This window comes from Syngnathus acus, chromosome 13, assembly GCF_901709675.1.
Source record: "Syngnathus acus chromosome 13, fSynAcu1.2, whole genome shotgun sequence".
NCBI lineage: Eukaryota > Metazoa > Chordata > Actinopteri > Syngnathiformes > Syngnathidae > Syngnathus > Syngnathus acus.
The window spans coordinates 1,326,384-1,343,900 of record NC_051098.1 but is presented as its reverse complement, the minus strand read 5'-3'; the positions used below and the strand labels follow the sequence as shown (position 1 = coordinate 1,343,900).

The 17,517-nt window shown below is 39.9% G+C and overlaps 1 protein-coding gene and 1 long non-coding RNA gene across 13 annotated transcripts in view; both read left to right on the top strand.

The window, feature by feature from the left end:
* Nucleotides 1-17,517, top strand: part of bcas3 (BCAS3 microtubule associated cell migration factor) — a 329,552-nt gene that overhangs the window by 191,912 nt on the left and 120,123 nt on the right. For all 12 annotated transcript variants that reach the window (XM_037268397.1, XM_037268399.1, XM_037268403.1 and 9 more), the window contains one exon: nucleotides 14,514-14,607. In XM_037268397.1, the coding sequence (XP_037124292.1) occupies nucleotides 14,514-14,607 (94 nt within the window). The remainder of the gene's footprint in view (nucleotides 1-14,513; nucleotides 14,608-17,517) is intronic.
* Nucleotides 9,890-10,585, top strand: LOC119132908. Its single transcript, XR_005099994.1, has 2 exons — nucleotides 9,890-9,937; nucleotides 10,168-10,585. It is a non-coding gene; the product is annotated as an uncharacterized LOC119132908 (long non-coding RNA).

Below are 17,517 nucleotides of genomic sequence, written 5' to 3'. Positions count from 1 at the left end.
ATTGCAGTATGTACACTTGTACCTTTTTATAAAAAAGTTATAATAATAAGAGTTCTAAAAACATATTTACAGTGTTGTACATTATTATAAAACTAGAAAATGCAATTTCTGGAGAAATTGCGTGTGAAGGCGAAGACTATGAATGGGAATTTTAAAAAAATTTGCGCCCAATTTTTTTTAAATTTGTAACAAAACGAAACCTACAGGTTCAAGAGGTTCAATTTGGAGTTCAAAAGTTGAAATGGGTAAAATAGGACAAAAATTGTAAAAGTTAGAGCAAATCTTATATTTAGGTCACATATGGTTTATTTAAGGCACTTGTTGAAATAAGGTCAATTCCGGTTCATTTGGGGCACTTCCGGTTCAATTTAGTGCACTTCCGGTTTAGCTGAGGTCACTTCCGGTTTATTTGGGGTCACTTCCGGTTTAAAAAGGTCACTTCCGGTTTATATGTGTCACTTCCGGTTTGATTTGGGGCACTTCCTGTTTACGTCAGGTCACTTCCGGTTTATTTAGGGTCACTTGCGGTTTACCAGAGGTCACCTCCGGTTTATTTGGGGTCACTTCCGGTTTGATTTGGGGCACTTCCTGTTCATTCTGGGTTTATTGGGGGCACTTCAGGGTCAATCCAAGATGGCCGCCACACAGGAAGTGGGGGTCAAGGGTTGAATTGTGTAAGCATAGTGGAAGTGGGGGTGAATATGGTAAGCATAAGGTGAACAAAGTGAATAAAGTTGGAATAAGTTGAATCGGTCGAAAAATGTAGAAATTAGAGTAGAAAAACGAAATTTTGGAGAATTTGGTTGAATTTCAAATTTGAAAGTTTGGAATTTTTGGTAAGTGGGAAGTTGTGGAATAAGTAGGCAAAAGATGAATAGTTGAAAGTTGTAATGGGTTGAATCAGTTGAAAAATGTAGAAATTAGAGTATAAAAACGAAATTTTGGAGAATTTGGTTGAATTTCAAATTTTGAATTTTTGGTAAGTGGGAGGTTGTGGAATAGGTAGGCAAAAGATGAACAGCTGAAAGTTGGAATGGGTTGAATCGGTTGAAAAATGTAGAAATTAGAGTAGAAAAACGAAATTTTGGAGAATTTGGTTAAATTTCAAATTTGGAATTTTTGGTAAGTGGGAAGTTGTGGAATAGGTAGGCAAAAGATGAACAGTTGAAAGTTGGAATGGATTGAATCGGTTGAAAAATGTAGAAATTAGAGTAGAAAAACGAAATATTGGAGAATTTGGTTGAATTTCAAATTTGGAATTTTTGGTAAGTGGGAAGTTGTGGAATAGGTAGGCAAAAGATGAACAGTTGAAAGTTGGAATGGGTTGAATCGGTTCAAAAATGTAGAAATTAGAAGGGAAAAAGGAAATTTTGGAGAATTTGGTGTGAATTTCAAAATTGAAAATGTGGAATTTTTGGTAAGTGGGAAGTTGTGGAATAGGTAGGCAAAAGATGAACAGTTGAAAGTTGGAATGGGTTGAATCGGTTGAAAAATGTAGAAATTAGAGGTGAAAAACGAAATTTTGGAGAATTTGGTCGAAGTTCAAATTTGAAAATTTTGAATTACAATTGAAATTTGGAATGGGTTGAATCGGTAGAAAAAAGTAGAAATTAAGTAGAAAAACGAAATTTGGAAGAATTTGGTCGAATTCCAAAGTTGAAAATTTGGAATTACAATTGAAAGTTGGAATGGGTTGAATCGGTTGAAAAATGTAGAAATTAGAGTAGAAAAACGAAATTTTGGAAAATTTGGTCGAATTTCAAATTTGAAAATTAGGAATTACAATTGAAACTTGGAATGGGTTGAATCGGTTGAAAAATGTAGAAATTAGAGTAGAAAAACGAGAATTTGGAGAATTTGGTCGAATTTCAAATTAGAAAATTTGGAATTACAATTGAAAGTTGGAATGGGATGAATCGGTTAAAAAATGTAGAAATTAGAGTAGAAAAACGAAATTTTGGAGAATTTGGTCGAATTTCAAATTTGAAAATTAGGAATTACAATTGAAAGTTGGAATGGGTTGAATCGGTTGAAAAATGTAGAAATTAGAGTAGAAAAACGAAATTTAGGAGAATTTGGTCGAATTTCAAATTTGGAATTTTTGGTAAGTGGGAAGTTGTGGAATAGGTAGGCAAAAGGTTGAAAGTTGGAATGGGTTGAATCGGTTGAAAAATGTAGAAATTAGAGTAGAAAAACGAAATTTAGGAGAATTTGGTTGAATTTCAAATTTGAAAAAGTGGAATTTTTGCTAAGTGGGAAAGTGTGGAATAGGTAGGCAAAAGATGAACAGTTGAAAGTTGGAACGAGTTGAATCGGTTGAAGTATGTTGAAATTAGAAGTGAAAAACGAAATTTTGTGAAAATTTTAAAAGTGAAAACGTGAATTTTTTGAATTTGGCAAGTTTGGGAATGTCCCCAATGTGATTTGAATGTGTTGAATTATGTGAATTTCAAACTGGAACAACATAAATGTGAAATGTTGAATCTGCCATTAAGAATGAATGGGGAAAAAATTGCCGGAAATTTGGGAATTGTGTGAAAACGGAAAATTTCTGGAATGAACAAAATGTAAGCAACGGTGTCATGAATATTTGGAATAAGTGAAAAGTGGAACGGAGTGAATCGGTTGAAGTATGTGGAACTAGTTAAGCGTCAAAAATTATTCTAATAATAACTAGAATTTGCAATTCCTGAAGAAATAGCGTGTGAAGGTGAAGAAGTTGAATAAATATTTAAGGAATGTTGCAGAATGATGTTGAAACGAGTTGAATGGGTTGAAAAATGTAGAAATGAGAAGGGAAAAAGGAAATATTGGAGAATTGGGTGTGAATTTCAAAATAAAAGATGTGAAGTTTTTGGTAAGTGGGAAGTTGTAGAATAGGTAGAAAATGATGAACAGTTGAAAGTTGGAATGGGTTGAATCGGTTGAAAAATGTAGAAATGAGAAAGGAAAAAGGAATTGGGTGTGAATTTCAAAATAAAAGATGTGAAGTTTTTGGGAAGTGGGAAGTTGTGGAATAGGTAGAAAAATGATGAACAGTTGAAAGTTGGAATGGGTTGAATCGGTTGAAAAATGTAGAAATGAGAAGGGAAAAAGGAATTGGGTGTGAATTTCAAAATAAAAGATGTGACGTTTTTGGTAAGTGGGAAGTTGTGGAATAGGTAGAAAAATGATGAACAGTTGAAAGTTGGAATGGGTTGAATCGGTTGAAAAATGTAGAAATGAGACGGGGAAAAGGAATTGGGTGTGAATTTCAAAATAAAAGATGTGAAGTTTTTGGTAAGTGGGAAGTTGTGGAATAGGTAGAAAAATGATGAACAGTTGAAAGTTGGAATGGGTTGAATCGGTTGAAAAATGTAGAAACGAGAAGGGAAAAAGGAATTGGGTGTGAATTTCAAAATAAAAGATGTGAAGTTTTTGGTAAGTGGGAAGTTGTGGAATAGGTAGAAAAATGATGAACAGTTGAAAGTTGGAATGGGTTGAATGGGTTGAAAAATGTAGAAATGAGAAGGGAAAAAGGAAATATTGGTGAATTGGGTGTGAATTTCAAAATAAAAGATGAAAACGTGAAAATTTTGAATTTGGCAAGTTTGGGAATGTCCCCAATGTGATTTGAATGTGTTGAATTATGTGAATTTCAAACTGGAACAACGTAAATGTGAAATGTTGAATCTGCCATTAAGAATGAATGGGGAAAAAATTGCCGGAAATTTGTGAATTTTGTGAAAACGGAAAATTTTTGGAAGGAAAAAAATGTAAGCACCCATGTCATGAATATTTGGAATAAGTGAAAAGTGGAACGGAGTGAATCGGTTGAAGTATGTGGAAGTAGTTAATGGACAAAAAAGTGAGCGGAAGATGTAGAATAACTAGAATGTGCAATTTATGGAGAAATTGCGTGTGAAGGCGAAATGTATGAATAACTTCTTCGGGGAATGCTGCCGAATGACGTTGAAACGTGTTGAATTACTTGAGAAATGTAGAATTTTTGGAGAATTTGTGTTGAATTTCAAAATAAAAGATGTGAAGTTTTTGGTAAGTGGGAAGTTGTGGAATAGGTAGAAAAATGATGAACAGTTGAAAGTTGGAATGGGTTGAATCGGTTGAAAAATGTAGAAATGAGAAGGGAAAAAGGAATTGGGTGTGAATTTCAAAATAAAAGATGTGAAGTTTTTGGTAAGTGGGAAGTTGTGGAATAGGTAGAAAAATGATGAACAGTTGAAAGTTGGAATGGGTTGAATCGGTTGAAAAATGTAGAAATGAGAAGGGAAAAAGGAATTGGGTGTGAATTTCAAAATAAAAGATGTGAAGTTTTTGGGAAGTTGTGGAATAGGTAGAAAAATGATGAACAGTTGAAAGTTGGAATGGGTTGAATCGGTTGAAAAATGTAGAAATGAGAAGGGAAAAAGGAAATATTGGAGAATTGGGTGTGAATTTCAAAATAAAAGATGTGAAGTTTTTGGTAAGTGGGAAGTTGTGGAATAGGTAGAAAAATGATGAACAGTTGAAAGTTGGAATGGGTTGAATCGGTTGAAAAATGTAGAAATGAGAAGGGAAAAAGGAATTGGGTGTGAATTTCAAAATAAAAGATGTGAAGTTTTTGGGAAGTTGTGGAATAGGTAGGCAAAAGATGAACAGTTGAAAGTTGGAATGGGTTGAATCGGTTGAAAAATGTAGAAATGAGAGGTGAAAAACGAAATTTTGTGAAATGTCGAATGTGCCATTAAGAATGAATGGGGAAAAATTTGTCGGAATTTGGGGAATTCTGCGAAAACGGAAAATTTTCGGAACGAGAAAAATGGAAGCGCTCATGTCGTGAATATTTGGAATACGTGAAAAGTGGAATGGAGTGAATCGGATGAATTTTGTGGAAGAAGAAGCGTGTCAAAAAAGTGTGGAGAATAAAATAGAAGAATAATAATAATAGAGAATGGTGTAGAATAACATATGTGTGAAGGCCTTCGCCTTCACACAATAATAAAGGACAGGAATAAAATAGTGTGAAGGTCTTCACCTTCACACTAACTAGAAATTGCAATTTCTGGAGAAATTGCGTGTGAAGGCGAAGGCCAATGTTAAGTTACAAATGTTACAAAAAATTTACAAATGATAAATGTTAAAAATGAAATGTTACAAATGTTACAAAAAATTTACAAATGAGAAATGTTAAAAATGAAATGTTACAAATGTTACAAAAAATTTACAAATGAGAAATGTTAAAAATGAAATGTTACAAATGATAAATGTTAAAAATGAAATGTTACAAATGTTACAAAAAATTTACAAATGACAAATGTTAAAAATGAAATGTTACAAATGTTACAAAAAAATTACAAATGATATATGTTAAAAATGAAATGTTACAAATGTTACAAACAATTTACAAATGATAAATGTTAAAAATGTTAAGTTACAAATGATAAATGTTAAAAATGAAATGTTACATCCATCCATCCATCTTCTTCCGCTTATCCGGGGTCCGGTCGCGGGGGCAGCAGCTTCAGGAGGGACTCCCAGACTTCCCTCTCCCCAGCTACTTCATCTAGCTCATCCCGGGGGATCCCAAGGCGTTCCCAGGCCAGCCGAGAGACATAGTCTCTCCAGCGCGTCCTGGGTCGTCCCCGGGGTCTCCTACCGGTGGGACATGCCCGGAACACCTCCCCAGGGAGGCGTCCAGGAGGCATCCTGATGAGATGCCCGAGCCACCTCATCTGGCTCCTCTCAACGTGGAGGAGTAGCGACTCTACTCCGAGTCTCTCCCGGATGACCGAACTTCTCACCCTATCTCTAAGGGAGAGCCCGGACATCCTGCGGAGAAAACTCATTTCGGCCGCTTGTATCCGGGATCTCGTTCTTTCGGTCACGACCCATAGCTCGTGACCATAGGTGAGGGTAGGAGCGTAAATCGACCGGTAAATTGAGAGCTTTGCCTTTTGGCTCAGCTCTCTCTTTACCACGACGGACCGGTACAGAGTCCGCATTACTGCCGACGCTGCACCGATCCGCCTGTCGATCTCACGCTCCATCCTCCCCTCACTCGTGAACAAGACCCCAAGATACATAAACTCCTCCACTTGGGGCAGGATCTCATCCCCGATCCGGAGAGGGCATTCCACCCTTTTCCGATCGAGGACCATGGACTCGGATTTGGAGGTGCTGACCCTCATCCCGACCGCTTCACACTCGGCTGCGAACCGCTCCAGTGAGAGCTGGAGATCACGGCCTGAAGAAGCCAACAGCACAACGTCGTCTGCAAAAAGCAGAGACGCGATGCTGAGGTCCCCAAACCGGACACCCTCAACGCCTCGGCTGCACCTAGAAATTCTCTCCATAAAAATTATGAACAGAATCGGTGACAAAGGGCAGCCTTGGCGGAGTCCAACCCTCACTGGGAACGAATCCGACTTACTGCCGGAAATGCGGACCACACTCTGGCATCGGTGATACAGGGACCGAACCGCCCTTATCAGTTGGCTCGGTACCCCGTACTCCCGAAGCACCCCCCACAGAACCTCCCGAGGGACACGGTCGAACGCCTTCTCCAAGTCCACAAAACACATGTGGACTGGTTGGGCGAACTCCCATGCACCCTCGAGGATCCTGTTGAGGGTGAAGAGCTGGTCCACTGTTCCACGGCCAGGACGAAAGCCACACTGTTCCTCCTGAATCCGAGGTTCGACCTCCCGACGGACCCTCCTCTCCAGCACCCCTGAATAGACCTTACCAGGGAGGCTGAGGAGTGTAATTCCCCTGTAATTGGAACACACCCTCCGGACCCCCTTCTTAAAGAGCCAATCCAGAGGCACTGTCCCCGATGTCCACGCGATGCTGTAGAGACGTGTCAGCCATGACAGCCCCACAACATCCAGAGCCCTTAAGAAATCCGGGCGGATCTCATCCACCCCCGGGGCCTTGCCACCGAGGAGTTTTTTAACTACCTCAGTGACTTCAACCCCAGAGATTGGAGAGTCCGCCTCAGAGTACCCAGGCCCTGCTTCCACAATGGAAGGCGTGTCGGTGGAATTGAGGAGGTCTTCGAAGTATTCTCCCCACCGACACACGACGTCCCGAGTCGAGGTCAGCAGCACGCCATCTCCACTGTAAACAGTGTTGACGTTGCACTGCTTCCCCCTCCTGAGACGCCGGATGGTGGACCAGAATTTCCTCGAAGCCGTCCGGAAGTCATTCTCCATGGCCTCGCCGAACTCCTCCCACGCCCGGGTTTTTGCCTCAGCGACCGCCGAAGCCGCGTTCCGCTTGGCCACCCGGTACCTGTCAGCTGCCTCCGGAGTCCCGCAGGCCAAAACGGCCCGATAGGACTCCTTCTTCAGCTTGACGGCATCCCTTACCGCCGGTGTCCACCAGCGGGTTCGGGGATTGCCGCCACGACAGGCACCAATGACCTTACGGCCACAGCTCCGGTCGGCCGCCTCAACAATGGAGGCGCGGAACAAGGTCCACTCGGACTCAATGTCCCCCGCCTCCCCCGGGACGTGGGAAAAGCTCTGCCGGAGGTGGGAGTTGAAGCTCTTCCTGACAGGGGATTCCGCCAGACGTTCCCAGCAGACCCTCACAGAACGTTTGGGTCTGCCAGGTCGGACCGGCATCTTCCCCCACCATCGGAGCCAACCCACCACCAGGTGGTGATCAGTTGACAGCTCCGCCCCTCTCTTCGCCCGAGTGTCCAAAACATGCGGCCGCAAATCCGATGACACGACTACAAAGTCGATCATCAAACTGCGGCCTAGGGTGTCCTGGTGCCAAGTGCACACATGGACACCCTTATGTTTGAACATGGTGTTCATTATTGAAAATCCGTGTCGAGCACAGAAGTCCAACAATAGAACACCGCTCGGGTTCAGATCGGGGGGGCCGTTCCTCCCAATCACGCCCTTCCAGGTCTCACTGTCATTGCCCACGTGAGCATTGAAGTCACCCAGTAGAACGACGGAGTCCCCAGAAGGAGCGCTCTCCAGCACTTCCTCCAGGGACTCCAAGAAGGGTGGGTACTCTGAGCTGCCGTTTGGTGCATAGACGCAAACAACAGTCAGGACCCGTCCCCCCACCCGAAGGCGGAGGGAGGCTACCCTCTCGTTCACCGGGGTGAACCCCAATGTGCAGGCGCCCAGCCGGGGGGCAATCAGTATACCCACACCTGCTCGACGCCTCTCACCGTGGGCAACTCCAGAGTGGAAGAGAGTCCAGCCCCTCTCGAGAGGGCTTGTACCGGAACCCAAACTGTGCGTGGAGGCAAGTCCGACTATATCTAGTCGGAACTTTTCTGCCTCGCACACCAGCTCGGGCTCCTTTCCAGCCAGAGAGGTGACATTCCATGTCCCAAGAGCCAGCTTCTGCAGCCGGGGATCAGACCGCCAAGGTCCCTGCCTTTGGCCGCCGCCCAGCTTGCAATGCACCCGACCCCTTTGGCCCCTCCCACAGGTGGTGAGCCCATGGGAAGGGGGACCCACGTTTCCTTTTCGGGCTGAGCCCGGCCGGGCCCCAAAAATGTTACAAATGTTACAAAAAAATTACAAATGATAAATGTTAAAAATGAAATGTTACAAATGTTAAAAAAAATTACAAATGATAAATGTTAAAAATGAAATGTTACAAATACATGTTACAAAAAAGTTACAAATGATAAGCGGCAAAAATAATACAGGAAATGAATTTGTGTCCCACGCGGGTTTCGATACCACTCGCGAAAACGGCTCGTGTCTGAAACGCTTGTGCTCCCAGACTGAGCTAATCAGGTTCCTTCTTTCAAGGTGGTTGAATTTGGTTAATGTAATGAATGTGTTTGTTGAATGCGAATGCGTAATCAAAGTGGTGGAAATTGCTTAATGTAATGAATGTTGAATGCGAATGACAAAAGTTACAAATGATAAGCGTTGAAAATGATGAGCGGGAAGAATAAAGAGTAAAATAATTTATGACGCCCAATGTGGGAATCGAACCCACTACAGGAAACTGGCTCGGGTTGACGTTGCCATTAAGAATGAATGGGGGATTTTAAGGCACAAATTTGCTAATTACTTAAAAACGGTAAATGTTATGAACAAAACAAATGGTAGCAAGCATGACATGAATTTTTGGAACGTGTGAAAGTTTGAACGGGGTGAATCGGTTGAAGCATGTGGGAGTAGTTAGATGCCAAAAAAGTGGGAGGAATAAGTTGTTTAATAATAACTAGAAATTGCAATTTCTGGAGAAATTGCGTGTGAAGGCGAAGGCCAATGTTAAGTTACAAATGTTACAAAAAAGTTACAAATGATAAGCGGTAAAAATGTTAAGTTACAAATAAATTACAAATGATAAATGTTAAAAATGAAATGTTACAAAAAAATTACAAATGATAAATGTTAAAAATAAAATGTTACAAATGTTACAAAAAAATTACAAATGATAAATGTTAAAAATGAAATGTTACAAATGTTACAAAAAATTACAAATGATAAATGTTAAAAATGAAATGTTACAAATGTTACAAAAACATTACAAATGATAAGCGTTAAAAATGTTGTTACAAATGTTACAAAAAAGTTACAAATGATAAGCGTTAAAAATGATAAGCGGCAAAAATAATAAAGGAAATAAATGACATGAATTTGTGTCCCACGCGGGTTTCGATACCACTCGCGAGAACGGCTCGTGTCTGAAACGCTTGTGCTCCCAGACTGAGCTAATCAGGTTCCTTCAGTCAAGGTGGTTGAATTTGGTTAATGTAATGAATGTGTTTGTTGAATGCGACTGCGTAATTAAAGTGGTGGAAATTGCTTAATGTAATGAATGTTGAATGCGAATGACAAAAGTTACAAATGATACATGAATTCGCGTCATGAAAAACCCACGCAGGTTTTGATACCACACGCGAAAGCGGCTCGTGTCTGAAACGCTTGTGCTCCCAGACTGAGCTAATCAGGTTCCTTCTTTCAAGGTGGTTGAATTTGGTTAATGTAATGAATGTGTTTGTTGAATGTGCCTGCGTAATCAAAGTGGTGGAAATTGCTTAATGTCATGAATGTTGAATGCGAATGACAAAAGTTACAAATGATACATGAATTTGTGTCATGAAAAAGCCACACAGGTTTTGATACCACACGCAAAAGCGGCTCGTGTCTGAAACGCTTGTGCTCCCAGACGCTCAGTCTGGTTCCTTCAGTCAAGGTGGTTGAATTTGGTTAATGTAATGAATGTGTTTGTTGAATGCGAATGCGTAATCAAAGTGGTGGAAATTGCTTAATGTAATGAATGTTGAATGCGAATGACAAAAGTTACAAATGATAAGCGTTGAAAATGATGAGCGGGAAGAATAAAGAGTAAAATAATTTATGACACCCAATGTGGGAATCGAACCCACTACAGGAAACTGGCTCGGGTTGACGTTGCCATTAAGAATGAATGGGGGATTTTAAGGCACAAATTTGCTAATTACTTAAAAACGGTAAATGTTATGAACAAAAAAAATGGTAGCAAGCATGACATGAATTTTTGGAACGTGTGAAAGTTTGAACGGGGTGAATCGGTTGAAGCATGTGGGAGTAGTTAGATGCCAAAAAAGTGGGAGGAATAAGTTGTTTAATAACTAGAAATTGCAATTTCTGGAGAAATTGCGTGTGAAGGCGAAGGCCAATGTTAAGTTACAAATGTTACAAAAAATTTACAAATGAGAAATGTTAAAAATGAAATGTTACAAATGTTACAAAAAATTTACAAATGAGAAATGTTAAAAATGAAATGTTACAAATGTTACAAAAAATTTACAAATGAGAAATGTTAAAAATGAAATGTTACAAATGAGAAATGTTAAAAATGAAATGTTACAAATGTTACAAAAAAATGTACAAATGAGAAATGTTAAAAATGAAATGTTACAAATGTTAAAAAAAATTACAAATGATAAATGTTAAAAATTAAATGTTACAAATGTTACAAAAAATTACAAATGATAAATGTTAAAAATTAAATGTTACAAAAAAGCTACAAATGATAAGCGGCAAAAATAATACAGGAAAAGAATTTGTGTCCCACGCGGGTTTCGATACCACTCGCGAAAACGGCTCGTGTCTGAAACGCTTGTGCTCCCAGACTGAGCTAATCAAGTTCCTTCTTTCAAGGTGGTTGAATTTGGTTAATGTAATGAATGTGTTTGTTGAATGCGAATGCGTAATCAAAGTGGTGGAAATTGCTTAATGTAATGAACGTTGAATGCGAATGACAAAAGTTACAAATGATAAGCGTTGAAAATGATGAGCGGGAAGAATAAAGAGTAAAATAATTTATGACGCCCAATGTGGGAATCGAACCCACTACAGGAAACTGGCTCGGGTTGACGTTGCCATTAAGAATGAATGGGGGATTTTAAGGCACAAATTTGCTAATTACTTAAAAACGGTAAATGTTATGAACAAAAAAAATGGTAGCAAGCATGACGTGAATTTTTGGAACGTGTGAAAGTTTGAACGGGGTGAATCGGTTGAAGCATGTGGGAGTAGTTAGATGCCAAAAAAGTGGGAGGAATAAGTTGTTTAATAATAATAAAGTAGAATACCAATGTGTGAAGGCCTTCGCCTTCACACAATAATAATAAAGTAGAATACCAATGTGTGAAGGCCTTCGCCTTCACACAATAATAAAGTAGAATACCAATGTGTGAAGGCCTTTGCCTTCACACAACTAGAATTTGCAATTCCTGAAGAAATTGCGTGTGAAGGTGAAGAAGTTGAATAAATACCGTTTTTTTCCGTGTATAATACGCCCCCATGTATAATACGCACCCTAACAATGGCATGTTGATGCTGGAAAAAAGCCTGTACCTATGTATAATACGCACCCATTCTTTTTTTTTTTTTTTTTTTTTTTTAAGTCCCAATGATCGTCACACACGCAGGGAGGCAATGGGTCCCATTTTTATAGTCTTTGGTATGGTCTTAACTAGGCTGGATGTATTTTTTTTGTTGGCGTTGATTTCTCCGACTGCCCATAAAGGCACCACCGCGATCAGCTGAAAAGAGAGGAAAGTGACGTGCGGACATGTGAAAAAGGCGGCTATGTATGGGAGAGACGTTGAAGAGGAATAATAACACCCTTGGAAACCAAAACTTGCCCCTCGTCGTGACTCGGAGCCGCAACAAATGTTTCGGATTTGTGTAGGGTACATTGTGACAGCAAACGAGCAGGTGATCGAGCAAGCGTCTGATACGAGAGCATTGCGTTCGTATGGAGCGTGTTTGAAGTGAACAGCAGAGACGAAAGGAACAAGGCAAAGTGTTGTGAAATAAAATATTACCTGTAATACGCATTTTGTTATTTGCTGATTGTATTAAACTATCACATTCATTGTCAGTCAAGAAGAGAAGAGGACTATTATCCCTTCTTTGACGGAATGACCAGAGCACAGTACAAACACACTATTGTTCTTTCGGTATTTATTCAACCCACATTCTTTCACAACATGACAAGAAGAGAACAATACATAAATCAATACTCGTACCAGTACCATGATTTTCTTAAAAAAAAAAAAAAAAAAAAAAAAAAAAATTAAATTAAAAAAAAAAAATTTTTAAAAAATTGTACCCATGTATAATGCGCACCCCAGATTTTAGGACAATAAATTAGTTAAATTTTGCGTATTATACACGGAAAAAAACGGTACTTGGGGAATGCTGCAGAATGATGTTGAAACGAGTTGAATCGGTTGAAAAATGTAGAAATTAGAGTAGAAAAACGAAATTTAGGAGAATTTGGTTGAATTTCAAATTTGAAAAAGTGGAATTTTTGCTAAGTGGGAAGGTGTGGAATAGGTAGGCAAAAGATGAACAGTTGAAAGTTGGAACGAGTTGAATCGGTTGAAGTATGTTGAAATTAGAAGTGAAAAACGAAATTTTGTGAAATTTTGTGCAAATATTAAAAGTGAAAACGTGACATTTTTTAATTTGGCAAGTTTGGGAATGTCCCCAATGTGATTTGAATGTGTTGAATTATGTGAATTTCAAACTGGAACAACGTAAATGTGAAATGTTGAATCTGCCATTAAGAATGAATGGGGAAAAAATTGCCGGAAATTTGGGAATTTTGTGAAAACGGAAGATTTTTGGAATGAACAAAATGTAAGCAACGGTGTCATGAATATTTGGAATAAGTGAAAAGTGGAACGGAGTGAATCGGTTGAAGTATGTGGAACTAGTTAAGCGTCAAAAAAGTGAGCGGAAGATGTAGAATAATAATAAAGGACAACAATAACAATAGTGTGAAGGTCTTCACCTTCACACTAATAATAAAGGACAGGAATAACAATAGTGTGAAGGTCTTCACCTTCACACTAATAAAGTGGAATAACAATGCGTGAAGGCCTTCGCCAGGTCTGGCAGGCCAAGACTTCACTTGAATTATTCCAACACATATACTTTAGCTACACCTACATATGTTTTACACACACACACACACACACACACACACACACACACACACACACACACAAATATCATATTTATATTATTTTCTGTATATATATATATCAGGGGTGTAACGATTCATTGATACACATCGATTAATCGATATAATGCTCTACGATTTGTTGCCATCGATGCAAAACGTAAACATCGATCTATGTCGCCCGTTTTTGACCTCGGACATTAGACGCGACTTTATTTTGAAATCCAGTTCATTGTTGCTTGCTTCCTCTTTCCGGGAGCAGTGCGCGGCGTGTTGTGTTGTGAGCAGAGCAGGCACGTGAAAGGGGAGCCGACAACTACGCGGCTCCTGGGCTGGTGCTATGGCTAGTGTCCAAGAAGACGGGGAAATTCGCTCCCCTTTAGGCTTCAAGTCATTCGTTTGGAAGCACTTTGTAATTTCCTAAATAAAGAGTTTGGAGTACCTTGTTGATTTTGCGTATGAATTGTTATAAATCAGGATATTGTTCTATATCGATCGTAGAGCACTATATCGTGATGTATCGTGAATGAATCACAGCAGGCTTAAAGATATCGGCAAATATCGTATCGTGGTTCTTTGTATCGATATGATATCGTATCGTGACAAAACCCGTGATTTACACCCCTAATATATATATATATATATATATACAAATACAAATATATATATACAAATATATATATATATATATACTTATTATTTATATATGTGAATTTTAGCAAAAATATTCTTTGTTCATTTAGTATTCAACACATCTTTATTCAACACAAGTTGATTATAGTATTATGCCATTGATTTTTACACCAAAATGAGGAGCACTGAAGGGGTATGTGTCACATCCACATCACATTTGCAAGCCAAAATGACCAATTTGATGGGGAATGGGTTAATATGTTGTGGTCAAGGGCAACATTTAAATAGATTATAGGGTATCTGGCATTTCAGCAGGGGTGTGTCGACCTCCTCTTTCTCCACTAGGAAAAATCTTACTAATGGTCAGTCATGATTTTGTCTTTTGTGCACATGTGTGTTCGTCTGGCTGTTTTTTTACAAGTACCATTTGTGTCTGCTTGCTGCAGGTCTTGGTGAGTGAGGACTCAGAAGGAGTGGGACTAGTGGCTCATTTTCCAGCTCATGACAAACCCATATCCTGCATGAAATTCAATCCGAGTGGTAAGACACAGTGACAATCATATGATTAGTTTCTAGTGGTGGCACTGTGGGCGGCTGGTTGACACATCCGCCTCACGGTGAAGAGGTTGTAGGTTTGAATCCGGGCAGCGGTCTTCATTTATGGCAGGGGTGTCAAACTTATTTTTATCACGGGCTGCATCATAGTCATGGTTTGCCTCAGAGGGCCATTAAAATTGTCAACCCAAATAAATGTGTGAACATCTCATATTGTATATACAGTGGAGCCTCGGTTTTTGAACGTCCCCGTTCTCGAACAAATCGGTATTCGAACAAAAAATTAGCATTTTTTTGCTTCGGATGTCGGACGAAATTTCGGTTGTCGAACCTCGCGAGATGAGACTCCGTTCGTTATTACATTCTCGTTACTCTGAGGATTGCATCAACTCTAATCATGCCTCCAAAGGAAGCAAATTCAAGAATTTTTTATTCGCCATGTTTGAACGTGCCAAACAAGGAATTTGAGTTCGGTAAATCACAGCCTCTGTTCAACATTTACAGTGCCTTGCGAAAGTATTCGGCCCCCTTGAACTTTTCAACATTTCGCCACATTTCAGGCTTCAAACATAAAGATATAAAATTTTAATTTTTTGTCAAGAATCAACAACAAGTGGGACACAATCGTGAAGTGGAACGAAATTTATTGGATAATTTAAACTTTTTTAACAAATAAAAAACTGAAAAGTGCGGCGTGCAATATTATTCGGCCCCTTGCGCTAATACTTTGTAGCGCCACCTTTTGCTGCAATTACAGCTGCAAGTCGCTTGGGGTATGTCTCTATCAGTTTTGCACATCGAGAGACTGGAATTCTTGCCCATTCTTCCTTGCAAAACAGCTCGAGCTCAGTGAGGTTGGATGGAGAGTGTTTGTGAACAGCAGTCTTCAGCTCTTTCCACAGATTCTCGATTGGATTCAGGTCTGGACTTTGACTTGGCCATTCTAACACCTGGATACGTCTATTTGTGAACCATTCCATTGTAGATTTGGCTTTATGTTTTGGATCATTGTCCTGTTGGAAGATAAATCTCCATCCCAGTCTCAGGTCTTTTGCAGACTCCAACAGGTTTTCTTCCAGAATGGTCCTGTATTTGGCTCCATCCATCTTCCCATCAATTTTAGCCATCTTCCCTGTCCCTGCTGAAGAAAAGCAGGCCCAAACCATGATGCTGCCACCACCATGTTTGACAGTGGGGATGGTGTGTTCAGGGTGATGAGCTGTGTTGCTTTTACGCCAAACATATCGTTTTGCATTGTGGCCAAAAAGTTCGATTTTGGTTTCATCTGACCAGAGCACCTTCTTCCACATGTTTGGTGTGTCTCCCAGGTGGCTTGTGGCAAACTTTAAACGAGACTTTTTATGGATATCTTTGAGAAATGGCTTTCTTCTTGCCACTCTTCCAAAAAGGCCAGATTTGTGCAGTGCACGACTGATTGTTGTCCTATGGACAGACTCTCCCACCTCAGCTGTAGTTATCTGCAGTTCATCCAGTGTGATCATGGGCCTCTTGGCTGCATCTCTGATCAGTCTTCTCCTTGTTTGAGATGAAAGTTTGGAGGGACGGTTGTTGTTGGGTTTTTTTGTTTTGTGGTAAATCCCGCCCCCAAAGCCAAACATTAAATTCGGGAGGTGAGTAGACCCAGCAAAGAGTCTCAGCAGGAAACCACGGTCTGCTATTGGATTCTTTGAAGCGGCCATTTTGTTCAGGAAGAGGCCAAAGAGGTTTCCTCTTTTTGTCACACACAGCTAAGGAAAGGAGTGCATGCCCGCTTGTGTGTACCCTTGTGATGTTTTGGGGCGAGCGGGTGTGTGTTTTCTCAGCCTCCAAAGTCTTGGTAGATTTGCAGTGGTCTGATACTCCTTCCATTTCAATATAATTGCTTGCACAGTGCTCCTTGAGATGTTTAAAGCTTGGGAAATATTTTTGTATCCAAATCCGGCTTTAAACTTCTCCACAACAGTATCTCGGACCTGCCTGGTGTGTTCTTTTGTCTTCATGGTTCTCTCTGCGCTTTAAACAGAACCCTGAGACTATCAAAGAGCAGGTGCATTTATACGGAGACTTGATTACACACAGGAGCATTCTATTTATCATCATCAGTCATTTAGGACAACATTGGATCATTCAAAGATCCTCACTGAACTTCTGGAGTAAGTTTGCTGCACTGAAGGTAAAGGGGCCGAATAATATTGCACACCCCACTTTTCAGTTTTTTATTTGTTAAAAATGTTTAAATTATCCAATAAATTTCGTTCCACTTCACGATTGTGTCCCACTTGTTGTTGATTCTTGACAAAAAATAAAAATGTTATATCTTTATGTTTGAAGCCTGAAATGTGGCGAAATGTTGAAAGGTTCAAGGGGGCCGAATACTTTCGCAAGGCACTGTAATCGCTTGCACAGTGCTCCTTGAGATGTTTAAAGCTTGGGAAATCTTTTTGTATCCAAATCCGGCTTTAAACTTCTCCACAACAATATCTCGGACCTGCCTGGTGTGTTCCTTTGTCTTCATGGTTCTCTCTGCGCTTTAAACAGAACCCTGAGACTATCAAAGAGCAGGTGCATTTATACGGAGACTTGATTACACACAGGAGCATTCTATTTATCATCATCAGTCATTTAGGACAACATTGGATCATTCAAAGATCCTCACTGAACTTCTGGAGTGAGTTTGCTGCACTGAAAGTAAAGGGGCCGAATAATATTGCACGCCCCACTTTTCAGTTTTTTATTTGTTAAAAAAGTTTAAATTATCCAATAAATTTCGTTCCACTTCACGATTGTGTCCCACTTGTTGTTGATTCTTGAAAAAAAATTAAAATTTTATATCTTTATGTTTGAAGCCTGAAATGTGGCGAAATGTTGAAAAGTTCAAGGGGGCCGAATACTTTC